Source organism: Sminthopsis crassicaudata, chromosome 3, assembly GCF_048593235.1.
Source record: "Sminthopsis crassicaudata isolate SCR6 chromosome 3, ASM4859323v1, whole genome shotgun sequence".
In the NCBI taxonomy this organism is placed as follows: domain Eukaryota; kingdom Metazoa; phylum Chordata; class Mammalia; order Dasyuromorphia; family Dasyuridae; genus Sminthopsis; species Sminthopsis crassicaudata.
Genome location: NC_133619.1, coordinates 642,820,264 through 642,837,228, shown reverse-complemented (window position 1 = coordinate 642,837,228; position 16,965 = coordinate 642,820,264). Strand labels below are relative to the sequence as shown.

General features: G+C 38.4%; 1 protein-coding gene across 1 annotated transcript in view; it reads right to left on the bottom strand.

The window, feature by feature from the left end:
- The window catches only part of LOC141560030 (sulfotransferase 2A1-like), a 34,721-nt gene that overhangs the window by 3,023 nt on the left and 14,733 nt on the right, over window positions 1-16,965 (bottom strand). The window contains exons 2-5 of the mRNA XM_074297663.1: window positions 11,266-11,520; window positions 8,803-9,011; window positions 1,911-2,037; window positions 1,075-1,169 (exon numbers count right to left, since the gene is read on the bottom strand). Coding sequence (XP_074153764.1) covers window positions 1,075-1,169; window positions 1,911-2,037; window positions 8,803-9,011; window positions 11,266-11,407 — 573 coding nt within the window. The 5' untranslated portion in view covers window positions 11,408-11,520. The remainder of the gene's footprint in view (window positions 1-1,074; window positions 1,170-1,910; window positions 2,038-8,802; window positions 9,012-11,265; window positions 11,521-16,965) is intronic.

The window sequence follows — 16,965 nt, the reverse complement described above, 5'->3', positions numbered from 1 at the left end:
AGAAAGAGATAAGGCATGAACAAAAGTATAATGAAAGGAAAGGAAAGACATTAGGCAGGAGAGAAAGTACATATAGAGATTGGGTAAGGGAAAGCTCAAGAGATTCCTGGGAAATTACTCAGGATTGTGGGAGCTCCTCTCACTAAGTTCTCAAACCACACAAAGAAAATCAACCTCATGTGGCTGTCACAAGGGAAGCTTCTGACAGATATGGAGATATCCTGCAAAGAGCTCTTGACAAATGCCAGGTTCTCTCCATGGAAGAGATTCAGAGTGAGGGGACATGACTGGACCAGAGGATGGACCCAGGATCAGAACTAGCAGGTACTGTAAAGAATACTTGATGGTTTGGTTTTTTTAAACAAGTTACTGCATCATATATTTGTACCTTCAGAACCAAACACTGGCATATGGAGTCTGGCCTTTCTGAACTGGGACTCATTCCTCCTTTCTCTTTCTCAGCTGCTCTGTTGATGCAGTTTCTGACATACTCCAGCTTTCTCCTTAGGTCTGTGTGCTCCGTCCTATTTCTAGATGTTTGTACCTGCTTTCCCCTCCTTCTTAACCCAGTGTCAGCCTCTGATGAACATGGCCCTCAATGTCTTGGTTTGGGGCATTTGTTCTGACTTTCCCCCATGCTTGGAAAATTCATCACTGTCCATTCTGTCTGACTTCCCTGGCTTTTAAAAACTCCTAATGGAAATCCTACCTTCTACAGGAAGCCTTTCCCAAGCCCTCTTCATCCTAGCCTGCCCGTCTCCTGAATGTGTCCAATTTATTACAGTACTGTTCTTATTCATATAAAATCATTTGCACATTCTCCCCAATTAGATTTTATGCTGTTTGAGGGCAGGAACTATCTTTTGCCTTTCTTTGTATTCCTAGCACTTAGCAAAATGCCTGGCACGTAATCCTTAGAAAACATTGTTCCTTTTCTGAGTGAAACAATATGCAACCTGTCATGCAGAACTAAGATATATGCAAGATTAAATGGAAAGAATTGAAAAAAGGGAAGGCAGTAACATTAATGGGGACCCCTGGAAAGATGAAAAGGGAAAAGGACAGGGACCTTACTTGATGAAGTTCCTCATAGGTTAGGAACAAAAACTTCTCAGAATTTCTCATGGGAAGCCATCCTTTGATGTGGTCAAACCAGGACCCAAGTGGTACTGAAAATGAATGGAAAAGGAGAGATGGGAGCCCAGGTTATTTTTGTTTCAGGTTGATAAGGTGCTTACCTGCCCTAGATGCCTGTCAGAATGAGAGTCATGGACAAAGAAGTAAGTTCTGCTCTTATGTTATACAGTAAGAGGGGATAGTGGGGTTGGGAGTGGAGAGAGAGCTTGATTCCTAATCACAGAAAAATGTCATTTAAGAGCAGTCTAGCTAGGAGAAGAGCCCAGGGAAGTCACAAGTACAACCAAGAACCTGGTTCAGGTGCTGGCCTTAGCCTGAGAGTTCTCAGCAAGAGAAAAGGCTAGGTTGGACCCCTGAAGTAAATGATATTAAAACTTCACTATGGAAGAAATAGGGGAACTTGAATGGTTTACATTTCAATCCAGGCCCTGATCTGCTCTCTTGAGACTTTGCTTTTCAGAAATACAACTGGTCTTAGATTCAAAAGGCCTAGGCCCGAATTATTGTCATGTCTGAAAATTTCTTGGTCATATAGTCTTGAAAAAATCCCTTTTGCAGTCTTCACTTCTAACACTCTTCTCTAAGATGGGGGAGGCAGTCTTTGCACTGTCTATATTGCTGAGCTGTTGGAAGGCATGTGCCTCCCAGGAAATGAAAGGATGTCAATAAAATAGGGATTTTCATTATGATGGTAAAAGGGTGCTGAGAACATATAGAGAAAAGTGATAAGGATGGGAAGTAGGATGCAGTTCCATCATTCCTTCTTCACTCACATTTTCCCTGCAGGAACTCTTCAAAGAAATGCTCAAAAGTTGAGTATAACGGGTAACGTGGGACATGATTTTTATAATGGTATAAAGATACAAGGACGTCCCTTGGATTCCTAGCAACATAAAGGATCTGAAAGAGAAATCGGAAGATTGCATGGTTAGCACATCCATTTTCCTTCCTCATGAAGCATCTCTAGCTGGGAGAGCATTTGACCCATTTTTTGGAGCTGCCTTCTCCATCCATTTCTTATATCTCTTGTCTTTACTACTCTGCTGGCAGGTAACAGGTGCTTAATAAATCTTTTTTGGCTGGCTGACTTAATTGTCTTTGACCATTGGTGCTACTGGTAAACTGTTTCTATTGTATGTAATTACTCATAGATGGATCACTCATGTTGGTAACTACATATTTCTGCTATGGTCATGGCAGCACCTACTCACCCCAGGGGCTAGATTGCTTTTCCCTAAATACTCTCATAATATCAGATCCTGGTTCTCATAGAAAAACCACCTCAGAACTGGAGTTACACTTAGATTTTGTCAAAATTCTACACGTGATTCTGTTGTAGGGAAAATAATTTCCTCATTCATGACTTTAATTTTGAGTCCTTGCCAATGTCTTTCTATTAATGCAAAGCAGCTATTCACAATAATGACAGTATTCGACATCAAATATACTTATTTACTTAGCAATAAGGAAAAATAAAGAAAGAAAGGGAATCAGCATTTATTAGATAGTGACTTAGAATAAAGGCATGACAATATCCTGGCTGAGGATGGCATTCAAATAAAGGACAGATAAGAATGTGTATGGCAGGAGTCTTGTAACTCAAATTAAACTAGTTTTCAATTGAAAAGTATGAGAAAGAGAAGCATATAATAGAAAGGATGTCTATTCTGGAGGAAGTGGAAATTCTGTATAAAGAAAGGACAGAGAGGAAAGCAATTCTAGGGGCATACTGAGTGCTTATCAAACATTTCATTTGATTGACTAAAAGAAGTAAAGGGATTATGATCAGAAGTAGACAAAGATGCTCTGGAAATATTCTAATTAACAAAGACTGCAGATAATGCAAATAAAGTCTCATCACAGAGAATGTACCCTAAAAGTCAAAATGGGCCCAGATAATATAGGGAAAATGGAGGGTAAAGGCAAATGAAGGAGGGAGTCATGACACTAATATCTTCAATATGACTGAACAACTTGTTCAAAGATCTTTCAGTAAATGTACTGTTCCATATAGTAGAAATGTTAGCATCTCCTTATATATCCTAGACATTCAGGGTTCTCTGGAAAGAGGGGTTGGACATCATATGTGACAGCCTTGATGTACGTCTCTTTCCAGCTTCAGCCTGAAAATCTCTATTCTTCCCTTTATATTCATCATCTTCTCCTCTTCAGACTTTTTGCTTGATTACTTTTCCCTTGATTCCTTCTTCTCTTCTTCCTTTAACTCAAGTTGTTCTTCAGAAAGCTCTAGCATTGCAGAAGAAGAGAGGCAGAAGGGAAGAGAAGCAGCCATCCAGTCAAACCCCTACATTATTGAAATATTTATTCTTTTAGTGCCATCTGCAACCTCCTTGTCTTCCTTTTGCACCTCCTCTTCCCTCTTCCTCTCCTGCTTCCAGTTCTCTGATTCACAGCCTGCATGGTTCAAGTACACAATAAACCTATCTGCTTGAAAGGTATTAAATAGTGAAGTTCTTAGATGCTTCCCCTAATGTTCCAATTTTACGTTGACCCATGGAATCCCAAAGGAATTGTTGATGAATAAAATCTTAGTGGCCAGAGCCAGATCTTTTAGATCTCTTTTTGTCTGATAAACTAGAAATTAGGGATTGCCCTGAGTGCTGAATAGCCTGGGAAACAAAGACCACTTTAATTACTATTAAGAGCTGAGCCAACACAATAAAACTGACAATTCTACCTAAAGTAATTTACTTATTGCTATGCCAACAATTATTTAATAGGGCTGGAAAAAATAAAATTCAATTGGAAGAATGAAAGGTGAAGAATATCCAGGAAATCACTGAAAAAAAATGTGAAGGTAGGTGACCTAGTCATACCTGAGTTCCAATTTCATTATTAAGTGGTAATTATCAAAACACTTTGTCCCTAGCTAAGAAATAAATTGATGGATCAGTAGAATAGATTAGGTATACAAGATATTATAGTAAATGACCATAGTAATCTAATGTTTAACAAACTCAAAGATTTAAGCCTTTTGGACATAAATTCTTTATTTGATTAAAAACTGCTGGGAAGACTGGAAAATAATCTGACAGAAACTGGTTACAGACATATTTCATACTGTATACCATATAGTAATGTTCTTTTCTCTAAATTGTAATGTTCTCTGGGAGCAGGTTTCTAGGGGTGCTTCTGGACGCAGCCTTAGTTTCAGTTCAGTTCAATAATCCCAAATGCAGCCAGGAGTTAAAGTCCAGATCCTTTATTGTGTCCTTCAAAGTCCTGAATCTTTTCCTGGGCCCAGTTAGCTTTAATAGAGGCTTATGTCTCTCCTTGGTTCCGAGAGCTCCCTCCGAATCTCTCCAGTACAAAGGTGGAAGTTGGAATGAATCTTGACTCCCTCCTAGAGCGTGGGCTTGTGGCTTTCTGACTTGTGAATCTCCTGGAAATCAATTCTAATTGTAAATCTCCTGGAAGTCCCCAATCTATGTATGCTCTCCAAAGGTGTGAACTCCAATGTGTGAACCAATGTGTGCACTCCTTTAAAGGTATGAACTAAGCACCTAGTTTCAAGTTCTGGCCCATAACACCATATGAAGGTCAAAATGTATACATGATTTATTCAAAGATGGTGATACTAGTAGGAAAGTCGAAGAGCATAGAATAATTTAATTGTCAAATCTATGGAGAATGGAAGAATTTAACATGAAACAAGATATAGAGAGCATTACAAAATGTAAAATGCATAATTTTGACTCTATAAAAATGAAAAGTTTTTGCACAAAACCAATGCAACCAAAATTAGAAGAAAAACACAAAACTAGGATAAAAAGTTATAATGAGTATCTATGATAAAGACCTCATTTGTCAAGTACATAGATAAATTTATAAGAATACTAGTAATTCCTCAGTTGGTAAATCGTCAGAGGATATGAACTGGCAGCTTTCAGCCAAACAAATCCAAACTATCTGTACTCATATAACTTCTAAATCACTACTGATTAGATAAATGCAAATTAAAACATCTCTGAGATGCCACCTGACATTGATCAGATTGTCTAATGTGACTAATAAGAAAATAATAAATTTAGGAGGCGATATGGGAAAACTAGGACACTAATACACTGGTACTAGAATTGTGAACTCATCCAACTATTCTGGAGAGCAATGTGGAACTATAGAATATGAAACTTTGCACCCTTTGATCTGACAGTGACATTATTTGGCCTGTATCCAACAGAGGTAAAAAAGGAGAAATAATCTATTTGTACAAAATTATTTATAACAGGTCTTTTTGTGGTGGCTAAGAATTGGTAGGGGAATGCCTATGAATTGGGGAATGGTTGAACAAGATAGTACATCAGATTGTAATGGCATAATGTGTAATGGCATATTTAGAAAACCAGGAAAGATTTATGTGAAACAATAAAAATTGAAATGAGTAGAACCAAAAGAACATTATATACAGTCACAACAATATAGTATGATGAACTGTTTCTCAGCAATATTATGATCCAAGATAATTACGAAGAACTCATGATAAAAATCATGAGAGAAATCATTAGAGAAAGTATTAATGGTTAGTTTTTGCTTTTGTTGAGGCAATTGGGGTTAAGTGACTTGCCCACAATCCCACAGCTAAGAAGGCTCAAGTGTTTGAGAGCAGATTTGAACTCAGGTCCTGCCACCTAGTTGCCTCAGTGCTTTTTCAAAGCAGATTAAACATACTATTCCTCCATTCATTTCTTTTTTCATTCATTGCACCTTTATTTCCTTGAAGGGAAGCTGAACTGTGAGTGCATCTAGTGACAAAAAAGGGCTGATATTATAAAGATAAATATTGCTCAGGTTGCCCAAAAAACGAATTTAAATTCAACTTTAAATTTAATTCAAGAACTACTAAACCTAACTTAAATTTAAATGATAATCAAAAGGGGGACATCTCTTTTGATATGTAAACAAACTTCTTCAGAGGATAATGAAAATTTTACAGAAACAGTGTAGGCCTAAAAGCAGCCATCAATGGAATGTAAGAGCCATGAACCAAATTAAGTTGGATATGGTCAGATAGGAGATAGAAAGATTAAACATTCACATCGTAGGCGTCAGTGAAATTAAATGGAAGGGAAAGGCTGAATTTGATTCACATGATCACTACATATGTTACTGTGGATATCAAGTGATATCTGTTCAAATCTAAGACAAGCTCTTCAAGGTCACAGAAACACAAGCAAGTTCTCTAACCATTGATGCTAAAGAGAACAAAAATCACACTCATGAATGGATTGCAATATTAAAATAGGAAGTTTTAAAATAATTGGAATAACAGGCAAGGTTGGTTTGGGTACAGAAAATAAATCAGGGCAGAGACTAATAGAGTTTTGTCAAAATAACTTATTGGCCATAGCAAACACTTCTTTTCAACAACCTAAAAAAATCCTCTACACATGAATATAGTCAATATAGATGGTCAATATAGAAATCTCATTGTTTATACATCTTGCATTCAAGCGTGGAGAAACGCTATGTAGTCAGTTAAAATAAAACCTAAAGCTGACCATGATTCAGATCCTGAACTTCTAGTAGCCCAATTAAGATTTAAATGGAAAAAAGAGGGGGAAACCATCTGAACCTATAGGCATGAACTAATTTATATTATTTACGAATATGAAATGGAGGTTAATTGATAGATTAAAAAGATTAGAGCTGGTATACAGAGCGCCTAAAGATCTCTGGACAAAAGTTCGAAATATTATCTGGGAGGCAGCCACAAAGACAAAGCATTCCAGATAAAAAGAAGTGTGAAAAAGCTAAATGATTGTCTGCTGAAGTTTTACAAACAGCTGAGGGAAGAAGGTAAATTAAATATATGCCCAAATGAATGCAAAATTTCGTAGAATACCAAGGAGACACAAGAAGGTTTTCTTACATGAGCAATGGAAAGATGTAGAAGAAAACAATAGTGTAGGATAGACAAGAGATTTCTTTAAGAAAATTAGAGATTTCAAGGGCAAGTTTCAATGGACAAGATAAAAGACAAAAATTGTAGGGGTTTAACAGGAGCAGAGGAGATTAAGAAAAGATGGTGAGAATGCACAAAAGAAGCAGACAAGAAATCTCTTACCATCACTGATAACTAGGATGGTGTGGCTACTGATCTAGAGCTAGACATTCTGGAGGATGAAGTCAAGTGGGTCTTAGGAAGCCTCACTAAAAATAAGGCTAATAGAAAAACTCTGGGAAGATGGTAGAGTAGGTCAGAACATTTCAAGCTCTCCAGATTTTTCCCACAAATAGAACAAATATGTGCCTCAGAGTGAACATAGACTTCAGAAAAACAAAGACTTGTAGAAGAATGGTGTTCCTCCTGAGAACAGAAGTTGAGAAAAAAGTCCCCAGGATGAAGTTTAACTCAGATGAAGAGCAAACAGCTCCAGGCTAACTCAACAGAAATAGCAAGTGAAGAACCCTGGGGCTAAAGATTCAGTCAGAATCACAGGAACTTTCACCTCAAAGACAGTGTGGGAAATTAGGGCTTTGAGTACTGGAAGACCTAGGGAACTTCTGCTGATTAAGAATACCAGCAGCTGTGCTGCTGAGACATAGCTCTGCAAAAGAAGAAACCAGCATATCCAGTGAGTAGTATAATTCTTTGAAATGTTTCTCTGCCCAGAGAGAATTTATAAAAGAACTCAAAAAAGAATTTGAAAATCAAATGTGAGACACTGAGAAAAAGAAAAGAAAACAAAACAAACAAAAAAAAATCCAAGAAAAAACAAGAAGATTGTGGAAAAAAAGGTAACCATTTGAAAAAGGAGATAGTATCACAGATGAAAATAACTCTTTGAAAATTAAAATTGGGCAAGGGGAAGACAGTGAAGCTATAAGAGACCAGGAAATAACAAAATAAAATAGAAAAGGATGAAAAAAAAATAGAACAGAATTTGAAATATTAGAAAAACAGATCTGGAGACCACATTAAGAAGAGAAAATATAAGAATAATTAGGCTACCTGAAAGCTGTGACCAAAAAGGAAACTTGACACAATAGTGCAAGAAATAATCAGATTATCCTTGAGTATAGAACATGAGGAGAAAGTAGAAATGGAGAAAATCCACTTAGCATCTTAAAGGGATCCTTTCAGCCCCAATTAACCCTATCTGTCCCACCTCCTCATTGCTCCTGGCTTTCTCCTTTGGAGCAAGCATCAAACAAACAAATAAAACCTAACCACTTGTATATATGTTGGCCCACTAGATATTGGAAGAACTCTTCTGTCTCTCTGAGTCCCTTCCTACTACTAATCATCAGAAACCTTTCAATTCCTTTCAAATTTCCCCATCTCCAATACAGTTTTCATCATTTCTTTGAAGCTATACAAATCCTCTTCATGCTTCCATTTTCTTTCCTTTCCTTTCCCTTCTTTATCTCATGCTCTTGTTCTGAATGTTCTCCACATAACATTTATCCTCCCTTGCCAGACGTAAAAGTGAGCAGTGACGTAGTCATAAGAAACAAGCAGAATTATGAGGCAGTGTGCAAAGCATGGAGAGCAGAGAGAAACCTCCATCTGCCTCCTCCCATTCCTGAATTCCTATGAAATATGAACCAGAAATGTTGCTCCAGCCTCTCTCTGTCCCATCCTCCTTCCACCTCCTAGATATCTGTTTCTTTCTCTTTTAACTGGGGCCCGCATGTGCTCACCTTGGCCTTGCTGGTGAAATAGGACTTAGGGAAGAGTTGGACTGGGAGATGGGAAGTGAAGAGATGGCAGTCCACCTTATTCTTGACCATTTCCATGTGATTTTTTATCTCTATCCAGGGACAATGTTTCCAATAAGGGACAGATTTAACCCAAGTGGGGTCCCCTTTTGAGTAGATCAGGCTGAGGATGTGTATCATCCAGTGGGTTCCTGCATGGAATAAAAACAAAGGATGGGTTAGGGTGTCATGATTATTTTATTCACAGAATCATAGGTAGGAGAGGCAGGAGAGACTTCACAGATTTCAGTCTTGCCCACATTTGAACAAGCCAGTGGAAAACTTCCACAGGAGGAGGGGAAAGGACTCCCAGCTCTATCTGAGAGAGTGCTACTTACTAAGTTGAGATGAAATTCAAATGTGCCTGGGGAGGTGGATGGCTACACCAAAGAGTCTATTGTGATTCCACCAGCATCTTTGGAGCACTTATGGGGTGCCAGACACTGTGCTGAAGGCTGGGGATCAGAGGGAAAGAAAAACTCAGTCTCTTACCACAAGGGGCTCATAATCTAAGGTAAGAGGAGAAATGTGAATAACTGAGTTCATATCAGTGACACAGAGAATGGATGCAGGGGGATCTCAGAGAGGAAAGAGCAGGGAGTTGGGAGTTTCATGGAAAGTTTCCAGTAGAAGGTGATATTTGAGCTCAGTCCTGCAGGAAGCCAGGGAAGGTATGAGACCAAGATGAGGAAGGGGAACCTTTCAGGATGGGGGAGACGGCCAGCACAAAGTCTAGACTCAGTGTACAGTGTGTCAGTGTATTGTGATCAGAGTTGGGAGACTTAAGCATGTGGTCCCAGAATTCAAGTTGTTCACTATAGTGGTGTGAGATGGACCAGACAGTGCAACTCTGTGAAACATCCCACTAGCTAGTCCTGCCTGGAAGTTTGCATGAGAGATGTAAGAGAGAAATAGGTATTATGGGAAAGGTCTATCCCTGGTGGGATTGAGAAGTTAAGACAGAGATTTCTGGGTCATAAAGAAGGAATAAGACTTCACCAGAAAGTTGAGGGGGGTTGTTTGATTGGTGGTTGTTGTTGTTGTTGTTGTTGTTTTTTTTTTCCTGAGCAACTGGGGTTAAGTGACTTGCCCAGGGTCACAGAGCTAGGAAGTATTGTGTCTGTTGTGACCAGATTTGAACTCAGGTTCTCCTGATTTCAAGGCTTGTGTTCTATCCACTGTGCCAGGTAAATGTCCCCAGCTTTACCAGAGAAATGGGTATGGGAAGTGCATTCTGTGTTTTGAATTCTGCATAAAGGAAGGTATGAGAGGAGGGCAGCAGGGAGCATTTCTAGGGCTGGGTCAGCAGGGCTGTAGCACAGCATATGTACAAGTGCTCCTTTGCCCTGTGGGTCTGAGGACTTGACTTGAGTTCTAATCCCAGTTGTATCATTTCCATGCAAGCTAGGGGACCTTCCAGAGACCTTGGAGTGTTGGAGTTAATGAAGCATTAGTTGTAGAGTCAGGAAGCCCTGGGTTGGAATGTTGCTTCTCCCAAAGTCATCTGCTGAAACATCAAATGCTGTCTGAGTTTTAAGTCTCTCTGGAGCATAATCCTTTTCCAGTCTTCTTACCAGTGACTCTTTCCCTGACTACCAGTGACACTGAGCTCTGGGAACAGGAGCATGAATCTGGCCTGGCCCTCCTGGGGTGCCTCAAACACTTCTTCCTTTAAAGAGGATTAGGACACATTCTTGAGGGACAAACATAAGCAAAGGGGGACCATGCTGTCAGGATTATGGGTCTTCTCTGTCTGTTTTTTTGGTAGCTTTATGGCTCCTGGCCACCTTCTTTCCTTCTCAGACCGTGGTGTTGGTGTTCAGTTTTTGAAGTCTTATCTGATACTTTCTGACAGCATTTGGGGTTTTCTTGGCAAATATAGTGGAGTGGTTTGCTATCCATTCTCCAACTTATTTTACAGATGAGGAACCTGAAGCAAAGAGGATTTAATGATTTTTCCAGGAAAACAGAGCTAGGAAGTGTCTGAGTCCAGATTTGAACTCACAAAAATGAATCATTCTCACTCTACTGTACCTAAGTGCCTAAGACACTCTGTTTATATCTTGGGTTCTTAATTTGAGGTCCATGAATCTCCAGAAATATCTATAGAGATATTTCAGAGGATCCATGTAGTTGAGGGGGACAACTTTACAAGTTTAGCTTTCCATTTAATTATTTCAACTTTTTATTCTCAAAAGGGATCTATGAGCTTCACCAAACTCCCTGCCAGAGAGACCAGGGTGCACCAAACCTAGGAATCTCTGGTCACCAATGAGAAGGCTGGGCTACCTGCAGTCTAAAGTCTCTTTGTTCTCCAAGGACTGACCTGGAATATAGAGGAACAGAAGAAAGCTCATCTCTTCTAGCCTCCTTCTCCATGTCCTGTTTCCTTCCCCTGCTCCTTACCTGACTTGGGGTAGGTCACTATCATGACATCTTCATCCTGAAGCTCAAACTCATCTTGCATTCTTTGAATATGTTCCACATCATGATAACTGGGAAGGAGAGGGACTCCCTTGAAAAAGACAAATTTTGTGGGGTTCTCCATGTAGGCAGTTGACTTCTAGTTAGCTGACAGCTTTCTCCTGGAACTTTGCAACTGCTCCTCCTGTTCCTGCTGCTGTTTTCTTGACTCTGTCCAAGCTCTAGTTAATTGCCCACCTGTTGAATAGCCAAAGGGTGTGTGAGAGGAATAAGAAGCTTTGGAATGGGGTTTTCTGATATAAGAATTATCAAATCCAAGAACCCTTGGGTCTTTCTGGCAAGAAGTACATCTGAACATGGGCACATGGGGTGAGAACAACAAATATTAGCCGAACAAGACCATATCCTGAGTCATTTTCCATGGCATATATGCTTTTAAGGCTTTTTAAGGGATATCATGGAAAACAGAGGACAGATCTATTTGTTGTCGTTTTGAGAACAGAGTGGAAAGTAAATGCAAAGGGTAATTGGGACTACATGTCCAGAAATATTTTCTAACAAGTATAATTATGTTTACAAGTTATTATTGAAAAGCAATCATCAGCCAAGAATTTTTACAATAGAACAGTTCCTGATAAGCTATAGCAAGAGCAGAAGTACAACCAATTCCCCATAACTGTACATATATTTCCCTCTAAAACCTTTATCCTTGGGGAGAGTTGGCTCCACTTTACCTGGAATAGTTCCCACCAGGTTCACTTCTGAATGTGGCAGAGCTGAAGGGTGAAGCCTTTGAACAACAGAAGCCCTTACATTCCCCTTATCTTGTTAGAGAGACCACCATACATTACCCAACCCATAATAAGCAACTCTGGACAAATGACAAACCCTCTGTCCTCTATTGAGTAATAACAAAGGCCAAGAAGACAGAAGCCACTGCTTTCCAAAAGTGGCCTTGTGAAGGACTGTTCTGGGGAATTTGGAGCTCTATAAAGCTATTGGTTGCTTCTTCTGATTATCCTCCTTCACTCAACCTTGTCTATAGCCAGAGACCTTCAGAAAAACATGGACTTTGCAGGAATAAAGGGAGAAATTGAAGAACCTTTTGCTTTAGGTCTCCTAGAATTGAATGCATCCCTGACAGGGTTTTATTCGTATAAGCAGACTGGGACTGTGAGCATTTCCTCTGAAAGGCTGGAGAACACTTCTTGGCATTTGTCTTTGACTGCTAAAGTGGGTTTGACACTCATTCACGCAGATATACGTGCATCTATCACTGAAAGCAAATCAAAGCCTCTTTCAAGAGTCTTTACCATGTATTACAAATTCCCTTGTCTGCATCTCAGGGCAAGCCACAGTTGTTTTTCTGTTTAATAGCAAAAGCAGTAAGTTACTGATCAATAATAATTTCTACTAAAACATTTCACTTGGTCATTTTTTTAAATTTGTTTAACATATTGTAATAGAAAAAAAAAATCCATCATTAAAAATAAAGGAAATCATCATATTTTGGTAACATTTACATAAATGAATTATAGTTCAATCACAACCCAGAAGGGCATAGAAAGTAGTTGTCCTGGATAGATTAATGTGGGGCTTAAAGTCAGTCCTTAGGCCCAAAGGGGAAATCTGCCCCAAAGGGGCAGAATCTCTGCAGTATGCCACTGCTATTGGCACTAGGTAAAATTCAGGGCTCAGCCATCCAGAAGTCCTCTGGAGTCTTCCCACGGACCCCTAGAACTATGGGTAGAGGTGGGGGATTGGGGTGGAGGTTGGAAAATTTTTATTTCATTTCATTAACCTCTTATTGAAATTTTGCACTCTCAATGATTTCAAAATTGTGTTCTGATAAGGGGATTATAGAATTCAGCAAACTGTCTGCCAGAAGGTTCCATAACATGCCAGAGTATAAGAACCTTTGCCGTCCAAATCTTTTGAGATTCTCCATGCAGGCAGGTTTCTCGAGGATGGGTAACTGCTTTCTCTTGAATCCCCCCCATTCCACATGCCTATTCATTTTGAAGAGGGCAGAGTGGATTCATTAAGAAGGTTTAGAAGTTGGGGTGTTTGGTAAAATCATGAACAGAGTCAAGGAATCTGAATCTCTGAGGTTTTCTGGCACAAAGAACAGCTGGCCCTAAATACACAGGCTAAGAACAAAAAATATTAGCTCAATGATAACACTTCCCTTAATCAGTGCCCATGGCATGCATATGTCTTCAAAACTGCTGGAAGACTGCCTTGGAGGAGAGAGATGAGGCATGGCTATTTTGGTTCTAGGGGCAGAGTTGGAAAAGCTGATTTGGGCTGGGTGTCTGGAAAGACTTTCTAATGACTAGTATCCTGAGAAGACTTAACAAGAACAGAAGCAGAACCACATCCCCTTGAACTGTAAACACACTTTCCCCTCTGGAACCCTCAGCCTTGGGCAGAGTGGATTCAGGGTGTTTTTACTGCTGCTCTCATTTCCTCTGACCAGATTCGTTTGTGAATGGGTTTTAGCAACAGAAAGCCCTCTGTTCTGCCTCTCCTGCCAGAGGGACCATCTTGCATCATTTTGCACATAATAGGCAACACTAGACAAAGGACATTATATGATCCTATATCTTCTATTCAGTTGTAAAGAGGACCAGGGAAAAGGCATACCATTGCTTTTATAAAGTGATTTAGATTTCCATTTCAGATAAAGAAATTGAATACATCATATATAAGCTTTTAAAAAAAAAACAACGACAACACTAGGGCTAGGTAGATTTACAAGTGGATTCTATCAAATGTTTAAAGGTCAACTACTTCCAATAATAAATAAAATATGCGGAATAAAATGCAAAAAAGGAATCTACCAAACTTGTTTTGTAAAACAATTATCATACTGCTATTCAAAACAGGAAGAGTAAACATACAGAAAGAAAACTGTGGGCCAAGTTCACTAACAAACATGGATGCAAAAATCTTAAATAAAATAATACCTAAAAGATTAAAACAATACATAATAAATGGGATTCATACCAGCAATGCAGATATGGTTTACTATAAGCCAATTATTAACATAATTAAGTATATCAATAATAAAAGTGAAAAAGTATGATTATCTCAACAGATGCAGAAAATGTTTTAATAAAGTACAATGTATAAATTATTTTTAAAAACCCTTGAAAATATTGATATAAGTGGATTTTTTTCTTAAATTGATTAAAAAAATCCAACCATCTAAAACCATTATCTAGTATTATTTGTAAAGAAATTAGGCAAAGAAATCTTCCCAGTATGATCAGGTATGAAACAAAAATACTCATTGCCACCAATATTGTATTGGAATTCCTAGCAATAGCAATAAGAAAAAAAAGACATAAAAAAGATCTGAATAGAAAACAAAGTGATAAAACTTGCTTTCTTTATTGATGATATGGTGTATTTGGAAAATCCCAAAGACTCAACTGATGAGAGTTAGGTAAGGGGTAACCTCTTTGGGTTTGGCAGAAGGATACATAGTTAAATGCAGTCTAGTGATGGCACAGAGTCCCCTGTAAAGGGATTTACAGACCCAAAAACCTAGATTGATTAAAAAAAAAAGGTTTATTGTAGTAGTTTGGAAGTAAGGGTAAAGGTAGAAAGACGCCAGGGCCAGAGGTGGTGCCAGGCAGACAGGAACCTTTGCACAGTCAGTGTAAGGACATCATGTTTAAGGCTCCAGGGTTCCCTTTTTATAATGGGGGCTCTTGGTGATCTTGAAGGTGGGTGGAATCCCAGGCTGCTGGCAGTTTTGGCCAGGGTTAGCATTGAATAGAATTCAATGGGTTTTTAGATAAGGAAGAAGCTATTTGTGAGGTTTGGGGAAACTTGAGCAGATAGTGGTAGGCTGGGAAAGCCCAAGTTAGCTCAGATCTGGTGGGGGCTGGGAAAGCTCAAGTTCATTGGAATTCAAAAGAGTGCTTTTGTAATAGGTAATGGAGATAAACTGAAACCTTTCCCAATAAGATCAGAAGTGAAACAAGGTAGCCCACTATCACCATTACTATTCAATATTGTGTTGGAAATGCTAGCCTCAGTGATAAGAGCTGAGAAAGAGATTAAAGGAATAAGAGTAGGTAATGAGGAAATCAAACTATCACTCTTTGCAGATGATATGATGGTATACTTAGAGAACCCCAGAGATTCTAATAAAAAGTTACGAGAAATAATTCACAACTTTAGCAAAGTTGCTAGATACAAAATAAATCCACATGAATCCTCAGCATTTTTATACATCACCAACAGAATGCAACAGCAAGAGATACAAAGAAAAATTCCATTCAAAACAACTGTCAAGAGTATAAAATATTTGGGAATCCATCTACCAAAGAAAAGTCAGGAATTATATGAGCAAAATTACGAAACACTTGCCACAAAAATAAAGTCAGATTTAAATAATTGGAAAGATATTAAGTGCTCTTCGATAGGCCAAGTGAATATAATAAAGATGATAATACTCCCCAAACTAATCTATGTATTTAGTGCTATACCAATCAGACTCCCATGAAACTATTTTAATGACCTAGAAAAAACAACAACAAAATTCATATGGAAGAATAAAGGTCAATAATTTCAAGGGAATTAATGAAAAAAAAGTCAGATGAATGTGGTCTAGCTATACCTGATAAAAACTATATTATAAAGCAGTAGTCATCAAAACCAGTTGATATTGGCTAAGAAATAGACTAGTCGATCAGTGGAACAGATTAGGTACACAGGACAAAATAGGGTACAACTATAGCAATCTAGTGTTTGACAAACCCAAAGATACCAACATTTGGGATAAGAATTCATTACTTGAAAAAAAGTGTTAGGAAAACTGGAAATTAGTATAACAGAAATTAGATATGGACCCACATTTAACACCATATACCAAGATAAGATCAAAATGGGTCCAGGATTTAGGCATAAAGAATGAGATCATAAATCGATTAGAGGAACAGAGGATTGTTTACCTCTCAGACCTGTGCAGGAGAGCAAATGAGAACAAGAGATCATTATTGATCACAAAATAGAAGATTTTGACTACATCAAATTAAAAAAAATTTTGTACAAATAAAACTAATGCAAACAAGATTAGAAGGGAAGTAACAAATTGGGAAAATATTTTTAAAGTTAAAGATTCTGATAAAGGCCTCATTTCCAAAATATATAGAGAACTGACTCTAATTTATAAGAAATCAAACCATTCTCCAATTGATAAATGGTCAAAGGATATGAACAGACAATTCTCAGAGGAAGAAATTGAAACTATATCTACTCATATGAAAGAGTGTTCCAAATCATTATGATCAGAGAAATGCCAATTAAGACAACTCTGAGATACTACTACATACCTGTCAGATTGGCTAAGATGAAAGGAAAAGATAATGATGAATGTTGGAGGGGATGTGGGAAAACGAAGGCACTAATGCATTGTTGGTGCATTTGTGAAAGAATCCAGCCATTCTGGAGAGCAATCTGGAACTATGCCCAACAACTTATCAAACTGTGCATACCCTTTGATCCAGCAGTGCTACTACTGGGCTTATATTCTAAAGAAATACTAAAGAAGGGAAAGGGACCTGTATGTGCCAAAATGTTTGCGGCAACTCTTTTTGTAGTGGCTAGAAACTGGAAAATGAATGAATGTCCATCCATTGGAGAATGCTTGGGTAAATTGTGGTATAT